We start from the raw sequence: 27,812 nt of genomic DNA, 5'->3' as shown, positions 1-27,812 counted from the left end.
AAGGATTCTATTGTTAGGTTTGCTGAAAGCAAAAATATGTTTTATTTTAATTTCAAGGAAAAGATTTATATTTCTTTTAACTATTTTGAAACTGTTGTTGTTCAGAGATTTTTGACAATTTCTTAAGGTAAGTTCACACGAGGCTAACAGTTGCGCGAAATTGTTGTCTCTCTGCTATTGTCCCTGTATTGTCCCCGTGTGAACAGTTGAGACAACGTCGATGGGACAATGACTAATAGTTGTCCCGACGGGACAACCATTTGCCATTGTCCCGTAGCAGTTACGTGATTTTCCTGAAGTAGGCGTGATCTTCTATTGCGCGCAATAGTTTGCTTCGTGTGAACCCACCTTTATGAAATTTAACTATAGTTACAATGCCATCAATTGGACGATTTAATTTTGAACAGCTTTTAATCAGAGTTCTCTAATTGGAATTTTATTTTTATTATTATTATGGTGAAACTGCACTTTTATCAGCATTTTATAATGCTCCTTGATTTTCTTTCCTTGTTCAAGGTTTTTTTGTGTGATATAAATTTTTTAATAATGTAAAGTATTTTGTCTACAATTTGAGTCGCTTTTAATATAAAATTTTTCAACTGCGTCGTGGCAAAAGCTGCAAGAAGAAGAAACTTGTACTGGGAACTGGCAACACTGGTAATTTTCCAGCCTTGCTTCGTCGATTTAACAACGTGGGACTCTCGTTTATATAGTAGAGTTCCAGGTACTTTGGAAAATGGTAAGTTGTTTTAAAATATTAGTTTACAATCTGTTTTTAAAAGCTTAATTGCTTGTAAAAAGTAAACTTAAATCAATCAATTAATTTTTAAAAGCTTTTTAAGTTTGAACTCGTTTCCGAAAGTCTTGATCAATATTCTGTTGGTGCCATTTTGTTTTAAAAGTACAAATTTCGTCTTAAAATCAGTTGATTGTAAGTTGTACATAATAGCAAAGTTATCAAATTTTCCAGAGATTATGATCATCATGTCCTTTTTTAAAAATCAATTTAAGATAGATTTTCCCAATTTCACTTAGGAATTTAACATAATCAGGTTTAAAATTAACGTGCAAAATTTAATCTGAATCTAATGTGCAAAATCATTTAACAAATTTTTATTTATTTATTTTATGAACTTATGTGTTTTTGTGAACTTTTCTTACTGTAGACGCGTTACAAAGTAGGCTTAACTGATCATGAGTTCAGGTGCTTAAACATTATGGAAACGTTTGTAACATTTACATTATTATAAAAGTAATTAAAAATGAAACATTTAAGATTCATTTTATCTAAAAGTTATCACAATGTAAAACTTCTATTTCGAAAAAAAGTTAATAAATTGAAACACGTGTTCTCGATTCATTTCCCCGATCGAAATAGAACCGCATGTTGTAGGCATAATATTTTACTGTTTATTACTTATTCATAAAATTTTGTTTATATAATTATTAAAATAATACTTAATTTGAGATTTGGAGGTATTTTTTGTTTATTGGTATCTTTTGCATTTGTGTCAATGGTTGTGTATTTTTGCAGCCGCCTAAACAAGATCAGAAAAAGAAAGACCCTAAAGCTGGGGCGAAAAAGAAGGAAGGAGGATCTTCTGGAGGCAAGGCTAAGAAGAAGGCATGTATCAAATTTATAAGTTATCCCACTAAAATAATCCCATTAAATTACTTCCATTAGGATCAATTATCAGGAAATATGAGTTTTAATATTTGATTTAGAATTCTTTATTTGGGATATTAGCACAGATATTTATAATTAAATTTTATGTAATATGCAATATCAAACTGTAGTTTATAATTTTTTTTATAAATATTTATTCACAATCGAATGCTGTAAAATGGAATTGAGTTTTCTCAAATTTAAATTTATTATTAAGAATTAAAGAAAAATATACTAGTTGTAAAATCTATCTCAATATAGTGGGTATTGAAGCAGATGTTTTTGTAATTGAAATTTTCCTACTTGTGTGGAATTTAAATCTTATTTATTTGAATTGTTTATAATAATGTTGGAAAGGTTTGTTTTATCTATGATTTAGTTAAAAATAAATGAAAGCTCTTGATTCATTATATCATGGCTTTTTAAGTTATGAAATCAGGAAGGTTTCTTAATTTTTATTTAGAAGTAACTTACCTGTCTATTAACCTCTTGTTATAATTGATTTCTTTTAAAACATCAAATCAAAATTGTGTTTACTAATTTTGAAAACAGATTCTTGTTTAATTAATGATACTTAAAATCTAATTATTTTGCTTATCTCTGAAATAATTTATTATTGCTATGATGAATATATCTTTCGGGTCTGAAAATCTGTGGAAAACATATATTCTGAGCAATTATATTTTAACTTGTTTAAACAACTTGCAAATATATTCTAAGTAATTTAAGGTAATGAAAACTTATACAGAATCTTTTCCCTTTCATGTATGATGAACAATCTTTCGGGTCTGAAATTTATGTGGAAAATAGTCCCAACGTTCTGAGCAATATCAAATTTGATGTTTATTTTTAGACAGGTATTTAGTTCAGTATTAAAATTATAAATTCACATTGAACCAAAATAAAATCATGATGAATATATCTTTCGGGTCTGAAAATCTGTGGAATACATATATTCTGAACGATTATATTATATTTTAACTTGATTAAAAACAATTTGTAAATATATTCTACTATAAGTAATTTAAGGTAATAAAAACTTTTACAAAATCTTTTCCTTTCATGTATGATGAAAATCTTTCGGGTGTCTGAAATTTATGTGGAAAATAGTCCTAACATTCTGAGCAATGTCAAATGTGATAGTATATTTCTTGACAGGTATTTGGTTCAGTATTAAAATTATAAATTCAAATTGGACCAAAATAAAATGATGAATATATCTTTCGGGTCTGAAAATCTGTGGAAAACGTATATTCTGAACAATTATATTTTAACTTAATTCAAAACAATTTGTAAATATATTCTACTATAAGTAATTTAAGGTAATGAAAACTTTACAAAATCTTTTCTTTTCATGTATGATGAACAATCTTTCGGGTCTGAAATTTATGTGGAAAATAGTCCCAACGTTCTGAGCAATATCAAATTTGATTTTTATTTTTAGACATGTATTTAGTTCAGTATTAAAATTATAAATTCACATTGAACCAAAATAAAATCATGATGAATATATCTTTCGGGTCTGAAAATCTGTGGAAAACATATATTCTGAGCAAATATAGTATATTTCAACTTAATTAAAAACAAGTTGCAAATATATTCTACTACAAATAATTTAAGGTAATGAGAATTTGTACAAAACCCTTTTCTTGTATATGATGAACAATCTTTAGGGTGTCTGAAATTCATATGGAAAATAGTCCCCAATGTTCCGAGGCATGTCAAATCTTATAGAATTTTTATACACAGCATTAAAATTATAAATTAACCACACAAATAATTATATTTTTCGTGTCTGAAAATTTGTGGAAAATAAATATTTTAATTAGTTTTAAGTGGAAGCATAAATTAAGGTTAATCTTAAGAATGAATGCATGATGTTTCTGCCAATCATGAAATGCTTTTCAATGGATAATTCACCAGAATTGGCTTCATTTTATATCTGAGAATTGGCTATTGTATTGAACCTGCACTTAGATTGTACAAGATTGTTTTTGAAGCTAATCAACCTACCTATGTCCATAATATTTTAAATTTTGCCTTTTACTGAAGAACTTTTTTCTTGAAATAAGCACTATGATGAATAATCTTTCGGGTCTGAAGGTAAATGTGGATATCATTCCCAACGTGTTCTGAGTGTTTATATTCAATCACATCACTGTTTTAATATATGAAATTTTCTTGTATTCATATATTCTCTAGTCTTATATGTTGAATAATCTTTCGTGTCTGAAAATTTATGTGGAAAATAGTTCCAACGTTCTGAGTTACTTTTGAATAAAATTTTTATTAATATTTACATGCATACAATGATGAGCAATCTTTCGGGTCTGAAATCTCATGAGGATATTGTTCCCAACGTACTGAGCATGCATGTATTTAAATTGATTGGAGTAAAAATCCTATTTGTTTTATTAGGAAGCAGAAACCAGTTTAATCTAATCTTGGTCTTTACATCTCTTGCCTGTTTTATATAAATGAATGGAAGGTAATTTTTAGAAAAATATGTAATCATGCATTTGAAAATTGCTTATTTGTCCTGGTTATTAATTTTTCAGGTTTGAATTTCATAACTTTTTATTCTCAATTTATGATTTTTGTGTCTTCCTATTCTGCATGTCAACTGGACATATGGTAAATGCCAATAATAAATATATAATGTTTCAAGAAAGTTGCTTGAATTCATTAGTTTTTTTATTTAGTACTGTGCTTATTTGTATATTTATTCATTTTAAACAATAATGGTAGTAGCATATAGTGAAATATATAAATTCTTGTTTTTCTTTAATTGCATTTGCTATGATGAATAATCTTTCGGGTCTGAAACTGCTGTGGATAAATTTCCCAACGTGTTCTGAGCATCTATCAATTTTCGTGAATTGTGCATGTATTCTTAAAAAGTTTTAGATCGTAATATTTGAAGTCATGGATATATTTAGTATACAAGTACTTGTAAATTCAATAATGTATATATTGTAATATATATATATATATATTTTTTTTTTTGAATATTTCTTTGTGTATTTATTCTGAAATTATTTAAATGAGAATAGATTTTTAATCCATATGAAAAATAATCTTTTGGGTCTGAAAAGATGTAGATTATTCCACACATATTCTGTTTTTGAAAGGCATGTGGAGATATTTCATTATTCAATAATTTTTTTACACTAACAAAGATTTGTATTGCAGAGTGACAACAGAACTGTGTAATCTGGGAAAAGTTGAATTTTATTGATCTGGAAAAGTCAGGGAAATTTGTAAAAATAAGTAAAAAAGACAAAATCTAAATGGAAATGTTTCATACTAAGAATGTTCATGATCAGCATTTTTGCACCAACATTTGTCTACATTCAAAATCTAATGTCACCAAAACTATTGCAACAGATTTTTGTTTTGCAAAGAACTGAGAGTGAATAAATTTTGATTCCACCTTGTAATGAAAGTTTTTCGTTATTGAAGATAACTCTCTTTAGGCAACAGTAGTGTCGAGAGGAGATTTTTAATCAATAAAGATTGTCTGTAGGAAAATATAAAAGTAATACTCATTGTAAAAAAAAAAAAGCTGGACAACGTTCAGGCAAATAGAATAAGTAATTTTAAAATGTCAAAACAATTGATAATAATTGTGAGAAATTTACAATCTAATTATAAAGTAAAGAAACTGAAAGAAAAGGAAAATTTGAAGGGGGAAAAAAGGGTAGCTAAAAAAATTGAAAGAAAAAAAACTTGAAGAAGTTTGAGTCGAAGGAATTGCAAAGCTCAATTTTGTACAAAACTTTAATTCACTTGTAACATGATTGGTTTTAAATTAAATATTTATTAGTATTTTAATTCTGAAAGAAAAATATTTATTACTTGTTGTTTTTAAATTAGTATCTTTCATTTAACATTATTTGCGACAATAAATGGAATAAAAAACTCATCAAAAACTTATGCTTGATAAATAAATTGAAATAAGTATTTTGTTTTTTAAAAAAATTTGAAATAAATATATCGAATATATTTTTTGTTTAAATTTCTGCTATAATATGTATTAAGTTAGGTATTTTTTTTCATTTGTTGTAAAATTGTAGTCTTATAAAAGAGCACTGATGATTGAATATTGCTTTAAAATTTTGCATAAATATCATCTTTTACTGTTAACGATTTAAATTGTATTCCAAAGAGTAGTTTTAATATAAGAATTCTTAAAGTGTTTTAGAAGCAAAGTATTTAAAATTTCCAGTATTTTTATATATAGTGATTCCAATTGGGGAAAAGGCCATAAAAATAATAGTATAATAATAGTAATAATAATAGAATAAAAAAAATAGCTGTAAGTCGTGGATTTTTTTTTTTGTTTCTGTATCCATCCTTCCTGTCTTAATTTGAATTGCAAAATGTATCTTATGCACTTTAAAAAAATTGTTATTAAAGTGAAATTGGTTGAATTTTCTTTATAAATTCTAGAAAATGGTGTTTTTATTTAGATCCCTTTATATTTCTTAGAGAATCTATGCTAAGTGAACTTGTTTTGCAAGGAATTCAAATTTTGCTTACACTTAAAAATCAGAAATATAAATTTTAAATGAAATCTGTATTTGCAAGTGACTAAAATATAATTTTGTTTTACAGAAGTGGTCAAAAGGAAAAGTTCGTGACAAATTGAACAACTTGGTTCTTTTTGACAAGCCAACATATGAGAAAATGTTAAAGGAAATTCCAAGCTATAAATTAATTACACCATCTGTAGTTTCTGACCGATTGAAGGTTAGGGGGTCTTTAGCAAGAAAGGCTCTAGAAGAACTTCAGTCAAAAGGTACAAAACAAGATATTTATAAGATAATTCTTATGATTTATACTTTAATTGAAGTTATATCCATGCAATTATTATTAAGTAATAATATAGCATCCTTAAGGTGGGTTCACATGAGGCAAATAGTTGCACGCAATTGTTGTCCCTATATTGTCCCCGTATGAACAGTTGAGACAATGTCGATGGGATAATGGCAAATGGTTGTCCCGACGGGATAGTTATTTGCCATTGTTCCGTTGTGGTCACGTGATTTTCTTGAAGTAGGCGTGACCTTCTATTGCATACAATAGTTGGCCTCGTGTGAACCCACCTTTACACTGTACAGAAATAATTTTTCTATTTCATCACTATTATAACCTGATGTATAACCTCATTATTTAAAAGGTAAAAAGAAATTGTTTTTAGACATTGAGGGAATTAAAAATTGTTAATTCTACTAATGCACAAATTAGAATTGTTGAATTTATTTCATTACATAATCGTAATAACCCTTTCCCTTTTTTTCCCTAGGCCTGATCAAACAGGTAGTGAAACATCACAGCCAGGTGATATACACCAGAGTAACAAAAGAAGATACATCATAATATGGTTCAATAAAATTTTGTATTATATCCTCTAGTATTTGTCTTATTGTTTTGTCATTCTTTAGATTTTAAATTTTTGACAAAGGAAGGAGAAATAAGATTTAAGTTATCAAAAATAGAATGTTTCATAAATGAGTCCTCAAATTATAATTTCAATGTAACTTCAAAAACTCTGTTCCCAATAAAGTTTATTTTAAAAATTATTGCAATGGGGGAAAAAAACTAAAATAATGTACTGTAGAAATAAATAAAAATACACTTGATAGTAGGAAATTTTGTTGATCAATAAATATTGAAATTAGAACAAATTGCAAAAGAATGAAACACTGATAGAAATAACTAAGCAAATTTTGATATTTATAATATATTTGTCAGAGTTGATGCTTGTTTAATAATCAGTCTTAATTTTTATGAAATATTTGGTCATAATGATAGTATAGGGTTCATGAAAAAATGGCCAGTTATTATTAAAACTGAAATAAACAAGTTTGAATTTATATAACCAATGTATTAAATACAAGTGTAGTACTATAATCTGTATTTTCTGTAGGTGGTTCAAGGTTGCATGCCTACCTTGTTATTGGTTGTCTGGTACCAGTAACACAGTAGAAAATGTGACTTTTAACTGCCTATTGAAAATACAGACTATAATACAAATTTCATTGTTTATATTTTATTTTTCAAAATTTCCAAATGAACATTTTAATTAAAAATTGATACTCAAAATATAGCCATAGTTTCCTTTGAAATCATTGGTTTACTAATGGTAAAGCTTTGCATTCTCATCTTGTAGGTGTTTTTTTTTTTTTTTTTGTCATTATTATGTGTGATGCCTATAAATCAGTTTGATGTCCTGTTTTAATTTCTGTAACAGTTTTAACCCACTTCTTTCAAAAAGAGCTATTGTTTATTGACAAATTCCTTATTTTTTTAAAATCTGATTTAGTCCTAGATCAGTTTCTAAAATTAGTAATAGTTATTTTCAAATGTGTATTTTATTCTGCTTTGTTATGTGCTCTGAAGAATGATATGCATTTTTTTATTTTACTCAAATCTTTACTGTCCATAAATTTAGATTTTTTTAAAGTAGAATTTGATAGTTTTGATTTTACTTGATAGAAGATAGGGCTAACCTTTTGCTTTTGACTGGAACAACTGCTGTCCCCGAATTTTTTTTACTTATGTTTGAGGGTCAGTACAATGTTCTACCACTGACAAGTTGAGATTTCCTTCTCCATTGAACTTACTGCAGTACTGTTAATTGCCTCATAAAAAGATTTACCCCAACAGAAGTTTAAAATCGGTGCATAATGGGTTTTGCGATCCATGATTGGATGATTCCCCCCCCCCCCCTCCGAAAAAAAGGAATAAATCTTAAGAACAAAAATGTTTATGAATTAAGCTACATTGGATCAAACTGTTTTTTCTTATTTTATTCATTCTGTAACTTTGTGATATATATTTTTCTTATATCAATAATGCTTATCTTCAATAGTGAATGCTGAATTCGAGACTGCTTCATCCAGAATTCATGCATGTTACAACTTTGATTTCAGAACTGAAAATCTTTTAGACATAAAATTTCTAAATAAACCATGTATGATTTTATTTTACTTAACTGTTTTCGAAATTTGGAGATTATTTGCATTTAAGAAAAGTTTTGGTTAGAAAAATGTTTTTAAATTGAGTTATTTTTTTTAAAATAGTGATAATGTTATAAATAATTGAAATTGTCAAATTAAATTTTCAACATTCAACTGAACATTAAAAATATAGTGAGAAATGTTATTTTAAGTTTTGAAGAATGTTAAAAAAATATATTTGGCTTTTTTATGCAATGTATTAATAAAAAGTATTCAATTATGCTTTTAGTATATGGAGTATAAGAACAAAGTAACCTGTATGATATATAAGAAGTGATCATTTTTAAATAGAAAACCAAACAATTAGAGTCAAAATATACATAAATCGTTACCTTGTTTATAAGAAATGAATTTATTAGAAATAAAAAAAAATCACATTTCTATGTTCCAAGCTTTGAACGAACTAAATTCATAGTTTGAACAGTAACTTCAGATTTAATAAATTTCAAATATTTTTCACATTTCCAAATAATCGCGCTGAAAGTTCCAAGTTCCACAATTAGTGTTATTCTAAGACTGAAACAAATATATCATTGTAACTTTATTTTGATAGCTTGTGTTCGGAATTATGAGAATTGTCTTCCTTAATTTTTATTAGGGTTGCCATTTGTGATGAATATATTGGGAAAGAAAAATAAATGCATTCTCAGTGACCCAATTGAATACTGACAAATTGCCTCTAAATGAATATCTACACCAAGTTTAATAGTTTTGAATCTTCCTCCATCTAGTGAAGCAACAACTTGTATTGCTTTGATGCATAATTTATTAAATATAATTTCAGTTCGTTGAAGAGGTAAACCAAGAAATTAGGATTTAAGAAAGTGGTCACCTATCTTGAATATAAACTGCTTTAGAGTTAAAGTATGCAAGCTAAAAAAGGATACGAAAATTATAAAAATGCTGGTGAAGTGCATAATCTGAGTATAAAAGTGAGTCTTCAATATGAAATACAGTACAAAACTAATTTTGGTAAATTAAGTTCGAAATGTAATTGCAAAGGAGTGTTTCTGAGCAATTATAGTAATGCTCATATGGTTGGCCATAAACTGAAAAAATTTAGACATAGAAATGTTAGTCTTCAATCACGAAGGCCAGTAGCAAACATATTCAAAGAAAATGTTTCTTTATTTCCGAGACTACTTGCATTGTAGGCTAAGGTACTACTCATATGTCTTTTGGCATTTAGGTGGGGGAAGGGTTTCATTGAAAACCTAGTTTTACTAAAATATTTTGAAATTAAAGAGTCGTTTTAGTACTTTACATTTGGGCTATAGAGATTATTACTAAATACAGATGATTCTGAATTGAAATACTTTAATCCTGAAAAACCAATGCCGTATGATTACCCACTTGCATTCAGTTTACTCAAGAGAATCAAATGATGGAGATTTTTCTTGGATTATCTTCTGCAGTGTTTTGTAAATAGGCAATAAAACACTAATAGATCTACAGAATTTTGAAAATTTTTAATGCTATTTTAATGGAAAGACCATAATATACCAGAGAATTTTACAGATCTAGTTTCATTGTAATAAGTATTTAATTTCATTACTCAGTTTTATTATATTTGTGCCACTACTGATTATGCCAACTGGACGTCTTCTAGTAAAACGAAAAGACTGATAATTGTTAGTTGCAATTTATTGCACTCGTTATGATGGAATAAAAATTCAGAAATGTCTTCCATTTATTGAAGAACTGAAGATTCACTGTTTTATTTTATTGCCTTTGTTCACTGTTTGCTATCTTCTAAACACATCTTTTGTTGGTTTCAACTTCCACTAGAGATTTATAAGCTGAGAAATTTTTTTAAAGCTTTGGGAACTAGTTTTGATGAACGAAGGATTTTCACTTTAACCAGGAAGATATTGTAATTCAACCGCCGGAACAAATGCCCAAAGAAAACACCTGAAAAAGAGTGTGTTAAAGTGGACTATTCTCATTTTGCAAAAGCATTCTGTTGAGTACAAAGGAAAATGTTAATTGCTTTCATTTGCAATGTAAATACTGCACTGAGTAATAGGTGAATGAGCACATTTACAAAATGTCACAGTTCATGTTTCTATTATGATTATTTTTATGCCAATATGCAACACTTAAAAACAGATTGGCTTTCTTAATGGTACTTGAATAACAACTTGTTCTGGAACTAAGTCAAAGCAAAGATGTGATGCTTTTGAGTACTGGAATGCTTCCATCATTATATATATATATAATATAATTCTTGAAGAACTCCACTTTTAAAGGATTTCCATTTGTAAAGATACGCAACTCAATTTGATGTTTCTGTGTGAATTTAATGACGTTGTCAACTGGATATTTACTTTTATGCAAAGCATTTTCAATGATTATTCAACAACTGGTAAATGATCTTTAAAATTAACAGCATATTTAATTTTTGAAGTGTGAAGACATAAAATTGGATTTAATTTCCGAAAATAGTAATAAAATAATCAAAATCACGTTAGCTGAGATGTAATTTTAAAAACTGACTAAGAATTAAAAGTTTGATATTTGAGCAATTGCAATGAAACAACAGAATAATGGAGCAGACATTCCATGGATACCATTAAGCAAGCACATAGTGTAAGTACATTTTTGAACACTTTTTAAAGGTAATAATAGATTAACCAGCTTCCATAAAAATTTAATTTAGTTTACTTAAAAGACATTCATTTTGGAACAGACATATAATAATTGAAATATGTATTATTTATTAGAACATTCGATCAACAACAGCGAAAGTTCTGTTTGTTATTATTTTGTAATAGTCACTTTGAATAATGCTAGATGATGATTAATAATCTACCAGTTAGTTAGTAACGGATGTTCTTGTGTATGTGTGTAACGGATGTATTTCTTGTGTATCTTGTATTAAATTTCTGAATTAATGATGCCTTCGTGATGTTATTAGCATTGCTAATTCAACCAAATAGAATCTGTTATTGCAAAGTTGAGTCAAAATAACCTGGCAATTAATGAATGTTATAAAAGAATTTTTAATGATTTCATTTTTATATTTTATCACATATTCAAGAACTAAATTCCGAAGGGTGAATCGGATGAGTTTTCATAGCATCTTATTACTTCATAAATATAATTGAATTTATTACGCTTTAAGATGTTGACTGCTAAAACTATTTTGAAGTAATTGAACAATTTAGTTTATCTCGTGGTTGGTAGTCAATTTATTAATAAAAAAGGAAATTGCTTTAGATGTAAATTTGCTGGTCTTTTGACTTAATATGATGTCAAAATATCGAGATTTGACATCACAAGTTTGAAATTTGATTCCATTTAAGATCTCTCATGTTTATCGACCTGATAACGATCAGAGTTTAATTTGTGAATTGAAAAGTCCACGTTGGTATCATATTGGAAATTAGAGGCGAATTGGAAACTTGGGTATCGTTCTGAGTTGGCTTCAAATTAACTTGGAAGTAGGACTCTAATTCATTATAACGTTGATATATCTTTGAAACGTGACGTTCATCCAGTAATTTAAATTTTTATGTTGGAATCTTGTTTTCAAGTACAGAAAATAGTACTTGAGATTTTTTTGATGTAGTGAATGCTTATTCTAAAAATCCTTAAATCAATTAACAGTTCCAATAAAGGAATCTGTTCAGCGATACATTAAGGCGTGCTTAAAAATTAATTTTCAGGAAACTAATTTTTAATTTAACTAAAATATTTTTAATTTGACTAACTTAAGGGAAATATCTGTCATAGACATCTTACAAAAATGAGTGATTCGAACTCAGGGTGTTTTGAATTTATGGAGATTCGTCAAAATCTCGAGTTCGAATTTTTTGACGATTGCAATACTTTCTCTATACTTTATATACGAGAAAGTAAAAAGCAATAAGTAGCATTAGTTTTGCGCTAACTATAATGTGGATCGAATTGCAGAATATGATAGTTTAGTCAGTTACTTTGGCATTAAATATCTTGAGTGTTTTAACGTTTTTATATAGATTAACATGTAAGAAGTATTTTAAATAGGATTTTACTAATTAAAATAAATTCATACATTAAGGAGTTAGCCTTATCGTAAAAGCTGCGATTAAAAATAGTTTGAATCCTATGAATTGTTCTTAATGCAATGTTATGCAGTTTGCTAATGTCTAAAATGCATGACTTTCGTTCTCTTTTTTTTGTACTAAAATAGCATTTTTACTAAATACCTCTCACTTTATCTACGTCACTCATGATGATCGTATTGCGTGAATTATGATTTTTTTTTTTATTATTTATTTAGCTTTTGTGGTAAAAATTTTCGATAATCTGAACTTTAGACATATTTACAATATTTGTTTTTATCTCGGCAGTTAAATTCCCTTCTTTAAAAAAAAAAGAACCCATTAGTTAAAACTCGAATTTCTTGGAAAAGAATATGCATTTAAAGAAATATTTAAATATTTCTTGATTATTGCATTAATGAATACTTTGATATGTTTATTAAATTCCTGAAACAGTAAAAAAAAAAAAAAAAAAAAAAAAAAAAAAAAAAAAAAATCAAAATATCGTATTTCGTTTTTATCTTGTCATCGTTCAGAAGTGTATAATCAATTTCTATTATAGCTCAACCAGAGTGAATTTTGGGATATAAAACAGAAACGCATGCACATATTTGCAAAATGATTCTGACTCAAACAAATCAAAATCTATTACTCTGTCAGTTGAAAAAAAAAATATTTTTCAAGTAGTTTCTAAAAATGTACTAGTACTTTTTATTGTAAGCAAAAAAATTATAAGTTCAGATTAGAAAGTTTTTTCTTTTATTGAAGCTTTTTATTAAAACTTCAGCTTTAGATATGAGTTATGAAAATGAAAGAACTTGCCTGAGCAGTTTCCTGCTTGGAAGCAATTTATTTTATCAATTTAGTTGAAAATGCACATGATTTTGGCTTACGAATTTTTTTTTATATTTGGATTTCAACTTTCTGCTCTATTAAATAAACTGTTCGTTTAGAGTTGTCTAACGGATCTAAAAAATGTAAGAAATTCAGTTTTATTATACAATAAAAAAATATTTGTTTTATTTTGTGTATTATTTTCAACTTGATGATAGTTATCTGGATTTATCACCCACTCCTTTCTTCTTAGTTGGAATAGAAAATTAAGGTTTTAAAATGCAGTTAATGCATCAATTAGATAAAATTTTGATATCCAGCGTTTCTGAAAAAAAAAAAAATGTAAGAAATTCAGTTTTATTATACAATAAAAAAAATATTTGTTTTATTTTGTGTATTATTTTACTAAACAAAGTGATATTAATAAATCTTATTTAAATTACATTTTGCTTCCTGTCTCCAATAAAAATTTGATAAAAAAAAACTTAAAATACTTCAACATTTTATTAATCAATTGTGTCGACTTCCATTTATTAATGATACCTCTTTATCATCAATTTTGTTTTCTATGTATTTTTCCATTTATAAGAAAAAATGTGATTTTTGGTTTAACACTATGTATATTTTATGGTTTGAGTATCTCTAAAGCAAGAGCAAGAAATTAATTAGTGAACTCAAATATTTTGTTTCACTTGTTAAACTTCTTGTCACGTATTGTATCTTATTAACATGCTAAAGGTAAGTTCTGTATTGCTGCCGTAGGAAGTGTTGCTGTTATATTTTAAGTTTGACGTTAAGAATATCTCATCAAAATGTTTTATTTTCAATTGGATGCAGTTTCGGAAATTTATATTAACTGGCATTTAATTTCAGCCCTAATTTTTTTGAAAAAGCCGTGATTCAACGCTTCTTTCATCCCTAGGTTTGAAGATATCATATTTGATTTATCAACATTTCGGCATGATTCTCTAAGCATTAATAAATGTATTCATTCTCTCTGATTGTAGGCCCAGTGCATACCTGTAAATGCATTAAGCAGATTTGCAGTGCTCGATATCAGCGTCAAATTGAGGTGTTATTCCAATCTTAAATATTTCAGTTTCTTAGTTTTAGAAAAAAATGCAGGGGAAGTTTCATTTGAGAATTTAAATGATCCTAGATCACCATGCAACAATCACTCCGACCCGCTCGTAGACATAAAGAAAAATATGAGTAGTCGGACGCCGCGACATCGGGAACTAAGGTTGAGTTCTAAGGTCCATTACTAGCCATGGAAATAGGAAGACAAAATATTTTTATCGCCCTAGCTATGATTAGTATTTTTTTTTTTTTTTTTTTTTTGGCTTATGGTTTTTAAATTGCTAAATGAACGGTTGATCAAAAACCGAAGAAAATAAGAATCCTGTGCTTCGCCTTCTGCAATTCTATGCGATGCAATTTTTTTATAATGTAAAATCAAGAGATGCTTGGAGTTTTTCAGTAATTATTGTGAATTTGTATTTTTATTTAATTAACCGGAAAAAATTATAATAAGCCCATAAATTCTAAGTGAATATTTATTATCTTTTAAGTATGGTGACAAAAAAGGATTGATCTTGCTGTATAAAGTATTTCTAAGCAGTACGTTTCTTTAGTAGCACGAAAAAAGAATGAAATATTTTGAAATTGACACGTGTAAATTGGTCTCGCTTCTTAAAGATCTTGTATTCAATGACACATATTCTGTCAACATTTCTTGACCGTGTAAATTTTGTTTGGTTTGATTGCAAATGTTTTCCCTCTTTGGTTCTGATTCAGAAATCGTCTTTCTAAAATTCATAAGTTCGTTGCTGGAAAGTGCCTGTGATGAAGTAGAATGTAGATTCAAGAATGGAAGATTTGTATTTACAATTTCAAAATACAAGCACCGTGAAACTTAAAATATGAATTGCAAGGTAAGGAAACACAGTTACAGCATTCAAGATCAAATTGTGTGAATATAATTTTCGCAGTCAGTTACAACTCAGCTACTGTATCACAATCCAATAAAAAAATCACTGTCGCTTGTAGGCCTTCTGACAGTAAGCAAAAATAACTGGAATATAAAATAAGATCTTCATTTAAAAAATTTAAATTAAAAAAAAACTTGAAATTTCTTCGTAATACGACACTAAGATATTGAAAATCCAAAAAGTTTTCATTTCTCGGAGTTAAATCTTATTAGTTGATCTTCAATCATAAGTTATGTGGAGATATCTAAACACATTATTAGCTACACAGTATAAAAAATTATAAATGAATGTAATGATATTTTAAACTCTTAATTTAATCCAAATTAATTTCCAAGATTTTATGTTAATTTAACCGATAGTAACTTCATTCTAAAAATATTCTCTTATTTCGTGATCCAATTCCACTTTCGGTTTAATTAATTCCTCTGAGCGCCATCAGAACTACGTCTCAAATGAAAGTGATACTTCCCGTTGCCCTTGAAAAGGTGTCAAAGGTCACACGTGTATAGAATTGGGGCGTGGCCAGAAATCCTATCTTATATACGACTAGTGATCATTTGTTCGTCCCTTTTCGCTCTTCTTTACTTCTGCTTTTGTGTCGCTCTGCTTCTGCTTGAGAATAATTATGCTTTCACGAAATGGATAATAAAATTAATTTAAAGATACAAAGTCTTTTCACTGCTTGTTTAACCTGCACTCTGCTTTAACCGAAAAATGTTACATAATATTTAGCCGACAGGATTCGAAAATAACATTACATGAATATGCACAATATTTTTAAGCTATTTAAATTGCAAAGTAATATTAGCCCATAGTTTACTGCGGATAATATTCTACAGTTCATTGATTGGTGAACCAAAAGAATCATGGCACTTAAAAATCATATTTCATTAAAAGCCATGTTTATAAAAGATCTGGACTATTGGAGAACACTCCGCTTTTGAATGGATAATTAATGCCAATCCCCCCCAGTAACTTTCGTAACCAACAGGATGTTTAATCGATACCTGTCAGTGTATTTCAAGTTGGCTTTGAGAATCCTGTGACAGAGATTAAAACAATTAGAAATTCGTAGGAATAAATCCACGACGCAGTTACAAATACCTAATTTGTCTGAACAAATCTCCCAAATTTAATCCTTTCTATCATGGAAATATCGCAACAAATGCCTGTCATTAAAGAAGGCAAGATAAATTGTTTGAGTGGGGCCAGGGGAATAATTCAGTTTTTGTAAAAATTCACCTTTACTCCCTAAAGCCTAATGTTTTAAAAAAAATGCAAGCATAAAATCAATGTTTATCTATGAGATACTTGCTTACTATTGTATTTCTAGTTTCACAGAATGTCTTGTTCATAATAATACCAGAAGCTAGTAATTTTTTTTGTTGTTGTCTGGAGCTTGCAATTTTTTTTTTATTTTTTTAACTGTATTGTATTTAGTGTGTTAGTTTCAAAGATGAAAATGTTTTCATTTCTCCATTAGCTTTACTTTTTGAGATTTAGTATAGCTAAATTATTTTAAAATATTTAAAACTTTGCAGAATAAATAAGTTATTTCTTAATAAATTATTTAAATTGAAAAAAATTATATGAAAAAAATTAATATTTAGTTTTAAAAAAAGGCGTATATCATTTTTTTTTTTTTTGTTCATCATATCTTTGGTCGTGAAGAAGATTAAGTTTCACGAAAGTCAATGAGTAATTTGTATGGAATTAACCAAGGAAATAGTTAATAGTTATTTTTAACTATTGGTTGGCCAGCAAAGGTATCAACATTAGTCATGGTTATTTAAATATTTCCTTGGTTAGCAAAGTCAGGATATATATGCAATATCTTTGCTTCTTGTGCCAGTGGGGTAGCACGGCAAAGCTATGCTATTGAATAAAGAGAGAAGTATAAAAGGGAAGAAATCACAGAGAATATGTTGAAGTATCAACCATTTGCTTTTAGTTGGATGGGAAATATCATATCAGGTTCATGAAAGTTTCATGGAAATTTTGCCTTGTGACTTCTGCCATAAAAAGTGCAGATATTAGGAAATCGTTGACAGTAGTTCGGTATTGTTTCTGAAATATCGGAAGCTGTTTTCTGATTTATGATATAAAATCAGTTTTACTGAAATTAAGGTTAATACTAAAAACAAAAACTACTTATATATAGTTACATAAATTATGAGTATCTGTGGGAGATCTACTTTCACCGCTTTTCCTCCTTAACACATTGGTCGTCATGGGGATCTCCGGTGACCAATATCTGATTATTTCAGTAGCGTCATGGGAGTCATAGGTGACCGGCAAAGTAGACTAACGTTTGAACTATCGCGCAGCGCTGCCGGTCACATTCTCTGCATATTTCACTGTATCAAGTGTCGATATGGCCTTTATACGCATTACTGCGATTTTGTCCGAGGATATTATTCGAAAGAAATGTATGGTCATTTATTGAAGAATGTGTGCAAAGTTGAGTACAAACGTAATTTTATAGGTAACAAAATAGGAAATATGAAGATTACATTACAACAAATGTATTTATGCAACAAATATAAAATAAATCAATAACGGTATGTTTTAATAAAACATATTAAACAATGCTGCTGAGAACATATGGTAAACAATATATGTTGTTACTTTTTTGGTTTTCTTTTTGGCATCCTTTCTGTTATGACTCATAACGTTATTTATCTTTGTTACAACATGGCACAATTTTCTTGCGACCGTGACTACTTTTTCCTACTTTTGAGTTCGTGTCTCAAGCGTTTCGATAGTGAAGTAGAAATGGTTTGTATTTCATTTGTTTCATTATATAGATACTTGAAGACTACTTTTCTAAATTGCACAATAGATATTAATTATTATTGTCTGAAGCATCATTGCATTTACCAATGCAGTTCAACAGTAATTCAGTTGCTAGCTTCTTATTCCATTTTATGACCTTTATCAATAATTATTGGCATGTACTTTTCTTGATTTCTCAATCAATAACCTTTACATATTGTGTAATGTTTGGTAGATAATAACATCACGTTTGTCTTTCTACTTCATGACAGTTCTATCACTTTCATTTCTTGAGCTCTGAACTCCCTAATGTGTAATTTCGCATTCTCACTTGATTTGAGATATTCTTCTTATTTTCTTCTAATTGTTTCACGTGAAATTGTTTCATATTCTAATAATTTCTCAGTCAAATAGACACTGGTATATCTATTGTCTTTGAATAATGTATCTCCTTTATAGAATAAAGGATGATATAATATGGCACCAATATCTGTTCGTTTTATATTTACGTGGCTGAAATATTTTCCGGCATATATGTCCTACTTTTACGTATAACTAGGAATAGTATGATGCCGTATTTGTGTCTCTTCCGTTTGTTGAATTCCATTACCATTTATCCTTCTCCAATAGTCACCATACTCTCGTCATTACAAATACTCATTGGGAATATAATAGTTTTGAAATTTGAAGAGCTTTAATGAGAATACTCATTGGTATTGCCTTATTCAAGTGATCGCATTCATTAAACTACTCATTAATAAATAGTTTCAAATCTATTCAGATACATTTTACTAATAGTGAATTGTTGATCAAACATTGAGTCTCTCGAACAATAAGCATTCATTTCCTAGATACATATATAAAATTCGGCCAAAAAATTCTTTTTTTCATTCGTGAATTTCCATTTTCGAAATCCGAGAACACCTTCTAAATGTGCTATTTTCAAGAGGTAGTTTAGCATATAAATCCGTTTGAAAAGAAATACCATTAACAAGGCTATGCTGTACAAACGATGCATAAGTCTACAGATTTTGTATCGCCCATAGATTATCTCAAATCATAACTTTTCATATCTGATATTTCAATAAATGGAATTGATCTCTCCTGACGATATTTAAGTTCCAACTCTTTTGTTGATTGTGGAATATTATCAGATGCCAACACTTGTAAAACTTCATAATCCTTTTTAAGCTCAGATAAGATATGTCTACGTGTTCTGGTAACTGTATGTATCACTGAATCAGTACTTTCGGTTGATAGTCTCCGTTTTCTTATGTGTTCAAATTCGATTTCTCTGACTGAGAAGTAAAAGTTTTTATCATATTCATAATTGTCAAACTCCATGTTGAGGGTAGAAAATTTTTCAAAATGGAATTATGGTGAGATCTTGTTTCTATAATATCCGAAAGTGTATTTTTCATTTATGCTGTAATGACAATTTTATCGAAAAGGAGTGGGGCCAAGTAAAAAAAAAAAAAAATCCCATTGTAATTAACACAGATTTTCTTGTATTCATAGATGTTTATAGAAAGCAGGAATCGAGTGTTCCACTTGTTCAGTATTTCAACATTCTATTTCTCAAAGTACTGAGTCTATACTGTAGTAAATTGTGGAGGCGGTGGTTTACATTTCTGAGGACTGATTTTTCGATTGCTGTATTGACATTTCTTTTTGAAATTTCCAATCACAGAATTTAATAAATCTCGCTTGCTCATAATGTTTTGTAATAGCTTTTTCTATATCACTGTTATCATTATTCTTCTTTTATACCAGTTTTCACGAATGGCTCAAAATCAGATGAGCAAGTTTGGTTGTGGTGTAATATTTCCATATGAAACACTGAGTCACCGTCTGCACAGTTGTAGCGCTGCTGAATTGATGACATTTTTCTGTGCTCATCAGAAAATTGCAACTTCTATTCGGCATACATTTATTATTCACACTGGTAGCATCAGTACTTTGGAGACATTTTTCCAATACCGCAATCGTATGCATTCGTTTGTTGCTAGAATTTTATTTACTTTGCTTCTCCTAAAAGATAATTGCTTTCTTACAATTTTTTTTTGTATCGGGCACTTTTTACATGTAGGCATTTCCAGGAATGATAAAGCTGATTCAAAATCTGCGATGCCATTTTTAATCAAAAGATTTCCTTTTTGTGATGTTAAAATGTCCTTTGCCGGTCATATTTCTTTTACCTGTCAAAAGATATGGAATCTATAGATCAACAACAAATAATATTCTATAAAACTGGACATTAGTTTGTGGCCTATTGTTCCTTTGAGTGAGTGGATGTCAAACTGGCTCGTTTTCGTATAAATTCTAATTTCACCCACAAACATATCATCTGGTTATCGTACATTTGACGAATAAGTCCTAGAATAGCTCTTGCGCCAATAATCCTAACAGCAACGTATCATTTGGCAAAAATACTCCTATATGGAATAGAGGCTAATTTGGGTTTCCTGTTTGACATATTTTAATTGAATGTACGTTTTTTTCCGTTTTGCTTTCCTTAACTTTACAGGACCTGATCGGTGAAGATCCTGACCCAAATATTTTTAACTTTTTAAAAAATCATTCTTTTTTTTTAATATTTTCTTTTAGAACTTTTTAACTTTTTTTTGTGTTCCACATTTGTTTTTACATTGCTACGTTGTTCGCTTTCTTTGAAACGATTTTCATTTTCGGATGTTAAAATTTTACATTGTCCATTAATTATTTTCATGGACATATTTTTTGTTGATATCTTTGTTTTTTTATTTAATAAGTGTTTTTTTATATCTATTCTAATTTTACTATTTGCTTGGTATATGTTTCTTGCGCCAATAAATCACAGGAACTGCACTTAAAATGTGAGGCTTATGGCACAGCGGCCACAAAAGTGAAAACAGGGTCAGAAGTTGTGGTTATTGGAGAAATGAGTCGTTGAGACGTAATAAACATGTTGATTAACCAATACAGAATATCTATTAGATATATATGGCTATTCATTTTAAATCTGTATTTTCCAAATCTACAAAACGTTCCCTGGAAAAGGTTAAAAATTTTCTTAAAAAATGATGTAATCTTAGAAGATCGGCATGGCTATGAATACGGCTTTGTTTAGTGTTGGATATCAACCACAGTATATCTCAGTTCTTTCCTGTTATTGTGTGTGTTTTTTCTTCATTCGTTTCTTCAAAAGATAAAAAACCGCAGAAGCAGCTACTAATCTTAGGTCCTTATATGGAAAGACAAAAAAAAAAAAAAAAAAAAGTGACTTTACAGGGAAACGAATCCTTGTATCTCCATATTGGTGTAAAAACAACCTGTAAAATCTCGACCCACGTTTTTCTGTTTGCGGTGAAAACGCTGTTAATTGTAATTAGTTGGTTGCTTCCAAATATGCAATCCTATATTTGGTAACATTGACTATCGAAATGAACACAGACCGATTCTTGTGCTGTAGAAACTTATTCATTAATATTATGTTCACTTCTGAGCTATTAAACCATAAAACAACTTGGGCAATTCAATTTGACAATGATATTTCTATAATCAAAAAAGGGATACAAAACAATACTGGAAATTTGATTATTATACTGGATTATCAATATTGCGTTGAACTGTAGGAAAGTTTGTCATTGAATCTTCATGGGCTTTTTATCAACAATAATTTCTTTCTTTCAAATGAAATTAAATTACTAATGTATTTACAATAATTATTTTAAATGTGTAATGGAAATTCTAACGTTGTAAATTAAATGGCTAATACTTATCATTAAATTCCATCGTATAATATGGATAAATTCAAGTATAATTTCTTTATATGATAGGAATGCTGATATGCTAAAAAAACTTAGTTTATAGTATATCTAGATATCAGTTTTGAGAGCTTTCAGTATCTTTAAGTGACTCTGATAAACGAAAGCATTTGTGATATTCCAATGGCTTAGTAGAGCAAAAGCTCGTTTCTGATCTATTATATTCCACTTCGAAATGTGATTTTACTGAGAAAATTAGATGTCACTTTATCATTTGAAAATAGTTTGAAATTGCAAGGTCCGATTCAAAAATAGCCTATGTATAGATTCAAAGCGGGACGTTACTAACATGGGCCAAAATAATATGTAATTTTTCCAATCATATGAGACAAAATATTTAGAACTAGAATCAAGTAGAATAACGACGAATCCATCGACTAGATGAATAGAATAATTCTAATTTGAAGTAATTTCATTGAAGTCAGATTGGATTCTATACGAGAGATGGATATGAAACTGATTCGCCTTACACACATGTTTCATCTATAACCATTTCTTTGGAGAGAGAGTCCCTAAATACATTATGTGTGTATACTAATTTTACTATAAAACACATTTCAATCGAATGTCCTGCTTTTAGATCATACCGATCATCGTTCATAACCTTGCAAGACCTGATGAGTGATAAACACCACTGAAATATTTTTAATTTCTTAATAGCTATTCGCTTTTTTACTTGTATATAATACTAATAACTTTTACTTTTTTTCGATGCTTTGTTTTTTCCAATTACATACCTTTTGTTTTTCTGTTTAAATTTTATGTCAATTTTACTAGTTTTTTTTATGTATATATAATTGGGTCTTTATCGAAAAGATGCCTTTAAGTTTTACATTTTCTTTCTCATTTTGCTGAACTCATTTTATTTTTAAACCCACTTGTATATATGGCGCAGTTTAGCCATGACTCTTGTACTAATAAAATTCAAACTAAACCAAAATCATTGAAGTTCAGATACTTAAACATCACAAATGCTTTACAACAACGCCTGAAGATATTGGAAATTTTTTTATCAAATATCACATGAATAACCAATAAAAACGCGAAAATTCTCTTATAAAATTTACATGTTTATAAATATTTATCTAATCAAGAATTCAGAAAATAAATTTCTTGCAATATTTAGAAAGGCTATAATTCACTTTGTATATACAATCGATAAAAATAGCATTTTGCCTGGAGTGAATAATAGCAACAGACAACAATTCTCACGAAGAAGACATTTAACTTGGTCATATATTTCTTCTCAATTCCATACTTTTGAAATAAATGCATTTCAATAAAATAATGAGTTTTTACTGTTCTACCTATTCAAACATTTTACCCTTCAATGGCACACATTTGTGATAATCTCTAATGGAAAGGATTAAATTTGGGAGCTTCGTTTAGGCAAATGATGTATTCGTAATTGCGTCATGGATTTATTTCTACGAATTTGGAGCTGTTTTAATCTCTGTCACAGGATTTTCAAAGCCGACGTGAAACAGGCTGACAGGTATCGATTAAATATCCTGTTGGTTACGAAAGATATTGCGGGATCGACATTAATTATCCATTCAAAAATATGGGGTATTCTCCATTTAGGAAAGTAGTAAAATACTTCATAACACAGAATTTAATGAAATTTGATTTTCAGAAGCAATGGTCTTCTTGCTGATAATTTGCAGTCAGCGTATCAAGATATATTAATGTGGTTATGTTGTCGCAAACCTTGATTTTTGAACAAATAGCCTTGATTTTTGACTCAGATACTATTTAATTGAATAAGTTAAATGCTTTTAATTTTCAATTATTTTATGTAGATAATAATAAATCGTTTTTTTCTCTACTGAGAGGAACCGATATGGTGCGTTTTAATTATTTCAGCGAACTTAATGAATTAATATCAGAAGATTGGATCGCAGTAGTTGGTGTATTCGAGAGTCCTTTTATTTTCAATATCGTGTTTAATTTGTTTTCATTATTAATGTGAATTGTCCATCTTTTCCACACATTAATGCTTAAGTAAATGTCGCTGCCAGGTCGTTGTTGCATGGTGGCCTATTATTGACAGTGCATGGTGGCCCATTAGACTGCTGGTGAATTATATTCTCCGGCGTATTAGTTCAGTCGATTGCTAGTCATCTGAATGGTTTATCTGAGGGGATCAAGGAAATGAATCACTTTTTGAACTCTTGTTAAAACTAGCCATTGTTTCCACGGGCGGCCCTTAACGTTCTTGCTAGCACTATGGTCAGCGCCGAGAATCGAAAGCAAGTGGTTGTCAATCTTTATTGGGATCTGGGTTGGTGGTGCTGTCAGATTTGTATTCCTGCTCATATCAATACGGAGCCTAAAAATAAAATGAAATAAAAAACAATGAACAATAAAAAGAATCAAAGAGAAAAAATATTTCGGCATTTTTTTTCCAAAAGATTGATTTTACTCGGAAGATTCCGTTATATCAGTCGGTTTCTCTTTTCAGTATATATCTAAAAAATTACAAAATAATAATAATAATTTTGTCAAAAAAAAATAATTTTTTTTGTCAAATAATATTTTTTTCACTCGCTTTCGTCCTTTTAAGTAAAAAAGGCAATCGTCAAGTTTCATTCTGCTTGAAGTTAATTTTCATCAGGTAACCCAACAATTTATTAAGATTAAAAAATTGTTAGCTGGAACGCTCGTTTCCTCCGGTTTTTATTATAGTTTGTGGGGACTTATCTTATGCTGCAAATGAAATAAAAGCTATCCGAAACGAACAAATTGAAAATAATACATGTCCATCTAGCTGAATGGAAATACAGCTTACAGCTGCTTCTCACGAAATATCGTGGACTTCTTAAACCCAGACATTACCAGAATTAGCTAAAGTAAATTTTAAAAAAACTTTCTTAACCTGTACCTTCTTCTATAGAACATTTTTTGGTCAATTCAAGGTTTTTAAAAAAGAGATTAAAAAAAATTATTATTAGTCGCATTTATGATACTGTGTGTGTGTGGCACAATTTAGCCTACACTGTTCTTGTGCCAAAAAACTCAAACCAACTGTTTCATTAATTACGATACATTCACTTATTATAATGTTTTCTTTGGTTGAAGCGAGGGAGGGGGGAGCATTTGAATGAATTTTCCCCTCTGCCTTTCTTCAAATATTAACAAAATAAACAATTATCTTATTAGTGTAGTCTAATCATCACAGTCCTACAATTCAGTTTTTCAAGCAGAACCAATAGCCACCAAAAAAGAACTTGAATTTAAGCCGTCAATCTTGTCAAATATGGATAGAGAGTGAATCCAGCATCTGCTCTATCCCTGTCTAAAAAACCAATAGTTCATTTGAGAAGTACTTCTAAAACATCTTACTCAATTTCTCATATACGAAATTCGTCTGGATCAAAACTCAAGAGGGACGTGAAAATAAAGATTGAGCAGCTTTCTTTGGAAAGGTTGCCGTTTTGTATGGGATCCCAACTCGCTATCCTGTATCCAACGGCTTCATTAAAGAGACTTCATCACCACATTCAGACGGAAGGAATGTGACAATGATGATCAGGGAAGAATTTCCGCCCCCTTTTTGCAAAGGTCAAACCTTGTTCAGTAGCATAGCAATGAAAAGAAGGCATTTTTGATACCAAATATGGTTTATTCTTAATTTACGTAAAAACATTTATTTTCATAACAAATGAAAAACCCACTCCTTTGACGTCCAACCATAAGCCAACAAGTTGTCTCCGTTTAATTTTTTAAAAAATAGCTCTCGATCAAACTAGAACAACTATAATGGAAATTAATCCTCGCCAATCCACTCAAGATTCTAAGATAGGTTAAGATAGAAAAATTAAGAATATTTGTCTCGAAAGACGAAGACATTCTCTTTCCTCCAAATCGATATTAATTTGTGATGGACTCAAACTACTCTCTTCCTTGACTGCCTGCACTAATAGTGTTCACTATATCGTTGGTCTTGTTTTCTTAGTTCTGGGTATCTTCTCTTTTATTTGCGTTTTAAATAATTCTTATGTTTTGTTTCTACCCAATACATGTATTTTAGCCAAGAATTTGTTATCCATATTTGTTCTTAATATCAAGAAACTAGTTTTTTTCTTATAAAACGTTTTTATTATGATGTATAGCTTACATTAATAGTTTTTTGTAAATCGCATTTCCATTTCTTTGCGCCTGGGTTTGGAGTGGTAGATCCTAAAGAAACATGTGCAAGGGAAGATTCATATCATTATGTTCCTCCATTTCTTCAGAACAACATACTGCCTTTAGGTTCCTTAAAGTCGGAATATCTTGCAAGTCTGAATTTACTTTGGAGCCAAGAAAACCTATTTGGTATTAAATGAATTTTTCACGGACTTCCTGTATGGAGATTCAAACAACTCGATAGTTGCGAAGATATAAGTTAATCCAATTATATATTCTTTATTTCGAGATTATGGCATGTTCTTCTTTGAACGTATATCTACTCATGTGAGGAGAAAACTTTTGTGTTGCTAACTCTGGAGTATACACTGGCTTTAATTTAAGTGCAATCCATCAATGATTTCTTGGTAATAAGCCTAAAGGCTCAAAGTTTTTATAGAGAAATAGGATCAATCTTGGAGTCTTCAATTTGTCTTATTAAATTCGCTCTTGCTTACAATTTAACTATTTCACTAACTTTTAAAAATATATTTATTTTTCTAATCTCATTTGCAAATTTAGTGAAAAATGCTTTGCAATTTTTTTTTATCTCATTAATATTTATTCACAGATCATCATTTTTTAAAACATTGATTTGCAGTTTACTCATTATCTATTGTTACCATTAATTGAAATAAGGATTAAAAAAACCAATGACACTTGATGCTCGCTCTAATACATGGATTATGAAACACTTAGCTGGTACCCTTCCTATTTATACATTTTTGCCACTAAAGATCAATCTTTAGCAAAGAGAAAAGTAATCAGATTTCCTTTTAAAACGTACTAACTTCTGTTTTACGATCTTTATAAAGATCAAGAGATTTGTGGAATTTATCAAAATAAGAAGCTTAATTTTTACTACGGAATAGCATCGAAATCTGTCATCGACAGCTGTTTTCCTTGTCATATTAGCTTATTGCTTTAAGCTTTGAATGCACTTACCTATTTCAGGATTTCTCAAATGCACTTAACTATAACAGGATGGAATGTTTTAATATGCTGTAAAAGGAATTGATATATTACTCTAAACGTCTTGCATGAATTAAACTATTTACTGATAAAATAATTTCCTTAATTCAAAGCAACGTCTGAAAAAAGATAGCGAAATTTTTTCCTTGTACAAAGCAAAATGGACAGTGTAAATTTTCTGAACTGTAAACAAATACAGATTATTCAAATTCATCAGCACAAAACTCGCACAATTCTCTGAATTATCAATTTAAATTATACGGAATTAGCAGAATAGATAAGTTCAAATGCTGCTTTTTGAAATAAAAAAAATATATTGGAAATTTTTTTAAAATAAAATTTTAGAAGAGACATAGGCTTTTTAATAATATATGCTACAATTAAAAAAATGCCTTTCAAACAGATGTCACCTGAAGTGAGATCAGATTATCGAAGAGGGCAAACCGTTGCAAGTGGTGATGTTCATCTGTAAAATGGACGTGGCAATTGTTCAAATTGCTCGAGTTATCTGAAAAGATGCACAACTTTTCCTGAATATTACTTTAATG

At 29.1% G+C, this 27,812-nt stretch overlaps 1 protein-coding gene across 1 annotated transcript; it reads left to right on the top strand.

Moving 5' to 3' along the window:
* Window positions 1–582: 582 nt before the first annotated feature.
* Window positions 583–7,075, top strand: LOC129981766 (40S ribosomal protein S25-like). Its single transcript, XM_056092756.1, has 4 exons — window positions 583–739; window positions 1,535–1,624; window positions 6,284–6,467; window positions 6,975–7,075. Exons 1-4 carry the CDS (start codon window positions 737–739, stop codon window positions 7,046–7,048), a joined length of 351 nt encoding a protein of 116 aa, XP_055948731.1. The 5' UTR covers window positions 583–736; the 3' UTR covers window positions 7,049–7,075.
* The last annotated feature ends 20,737 nt before the right edge of the window (window positions 7,076–27,812 follow it).

The sequence above is a fragment of the Argiope bruennichi genome, chromosome 8 (assembly GCF_947563725.1).
Source record: "Argiope bruennichi chromosome 8, qqArgBrue1.1, whole genome shotgun sequence".
Taxonomy (NCBI): Eukaryota; Metazoa; Arthropoda; class Arachnida; order Araneae; family Araneidae; genus Argiope; species Argiope bruennichi.
The sequence above is the reverse complement of the archived record's forward strand: the minus strand, read 5'-3'. Positions and strand labels throughout refer to the sequence as shown.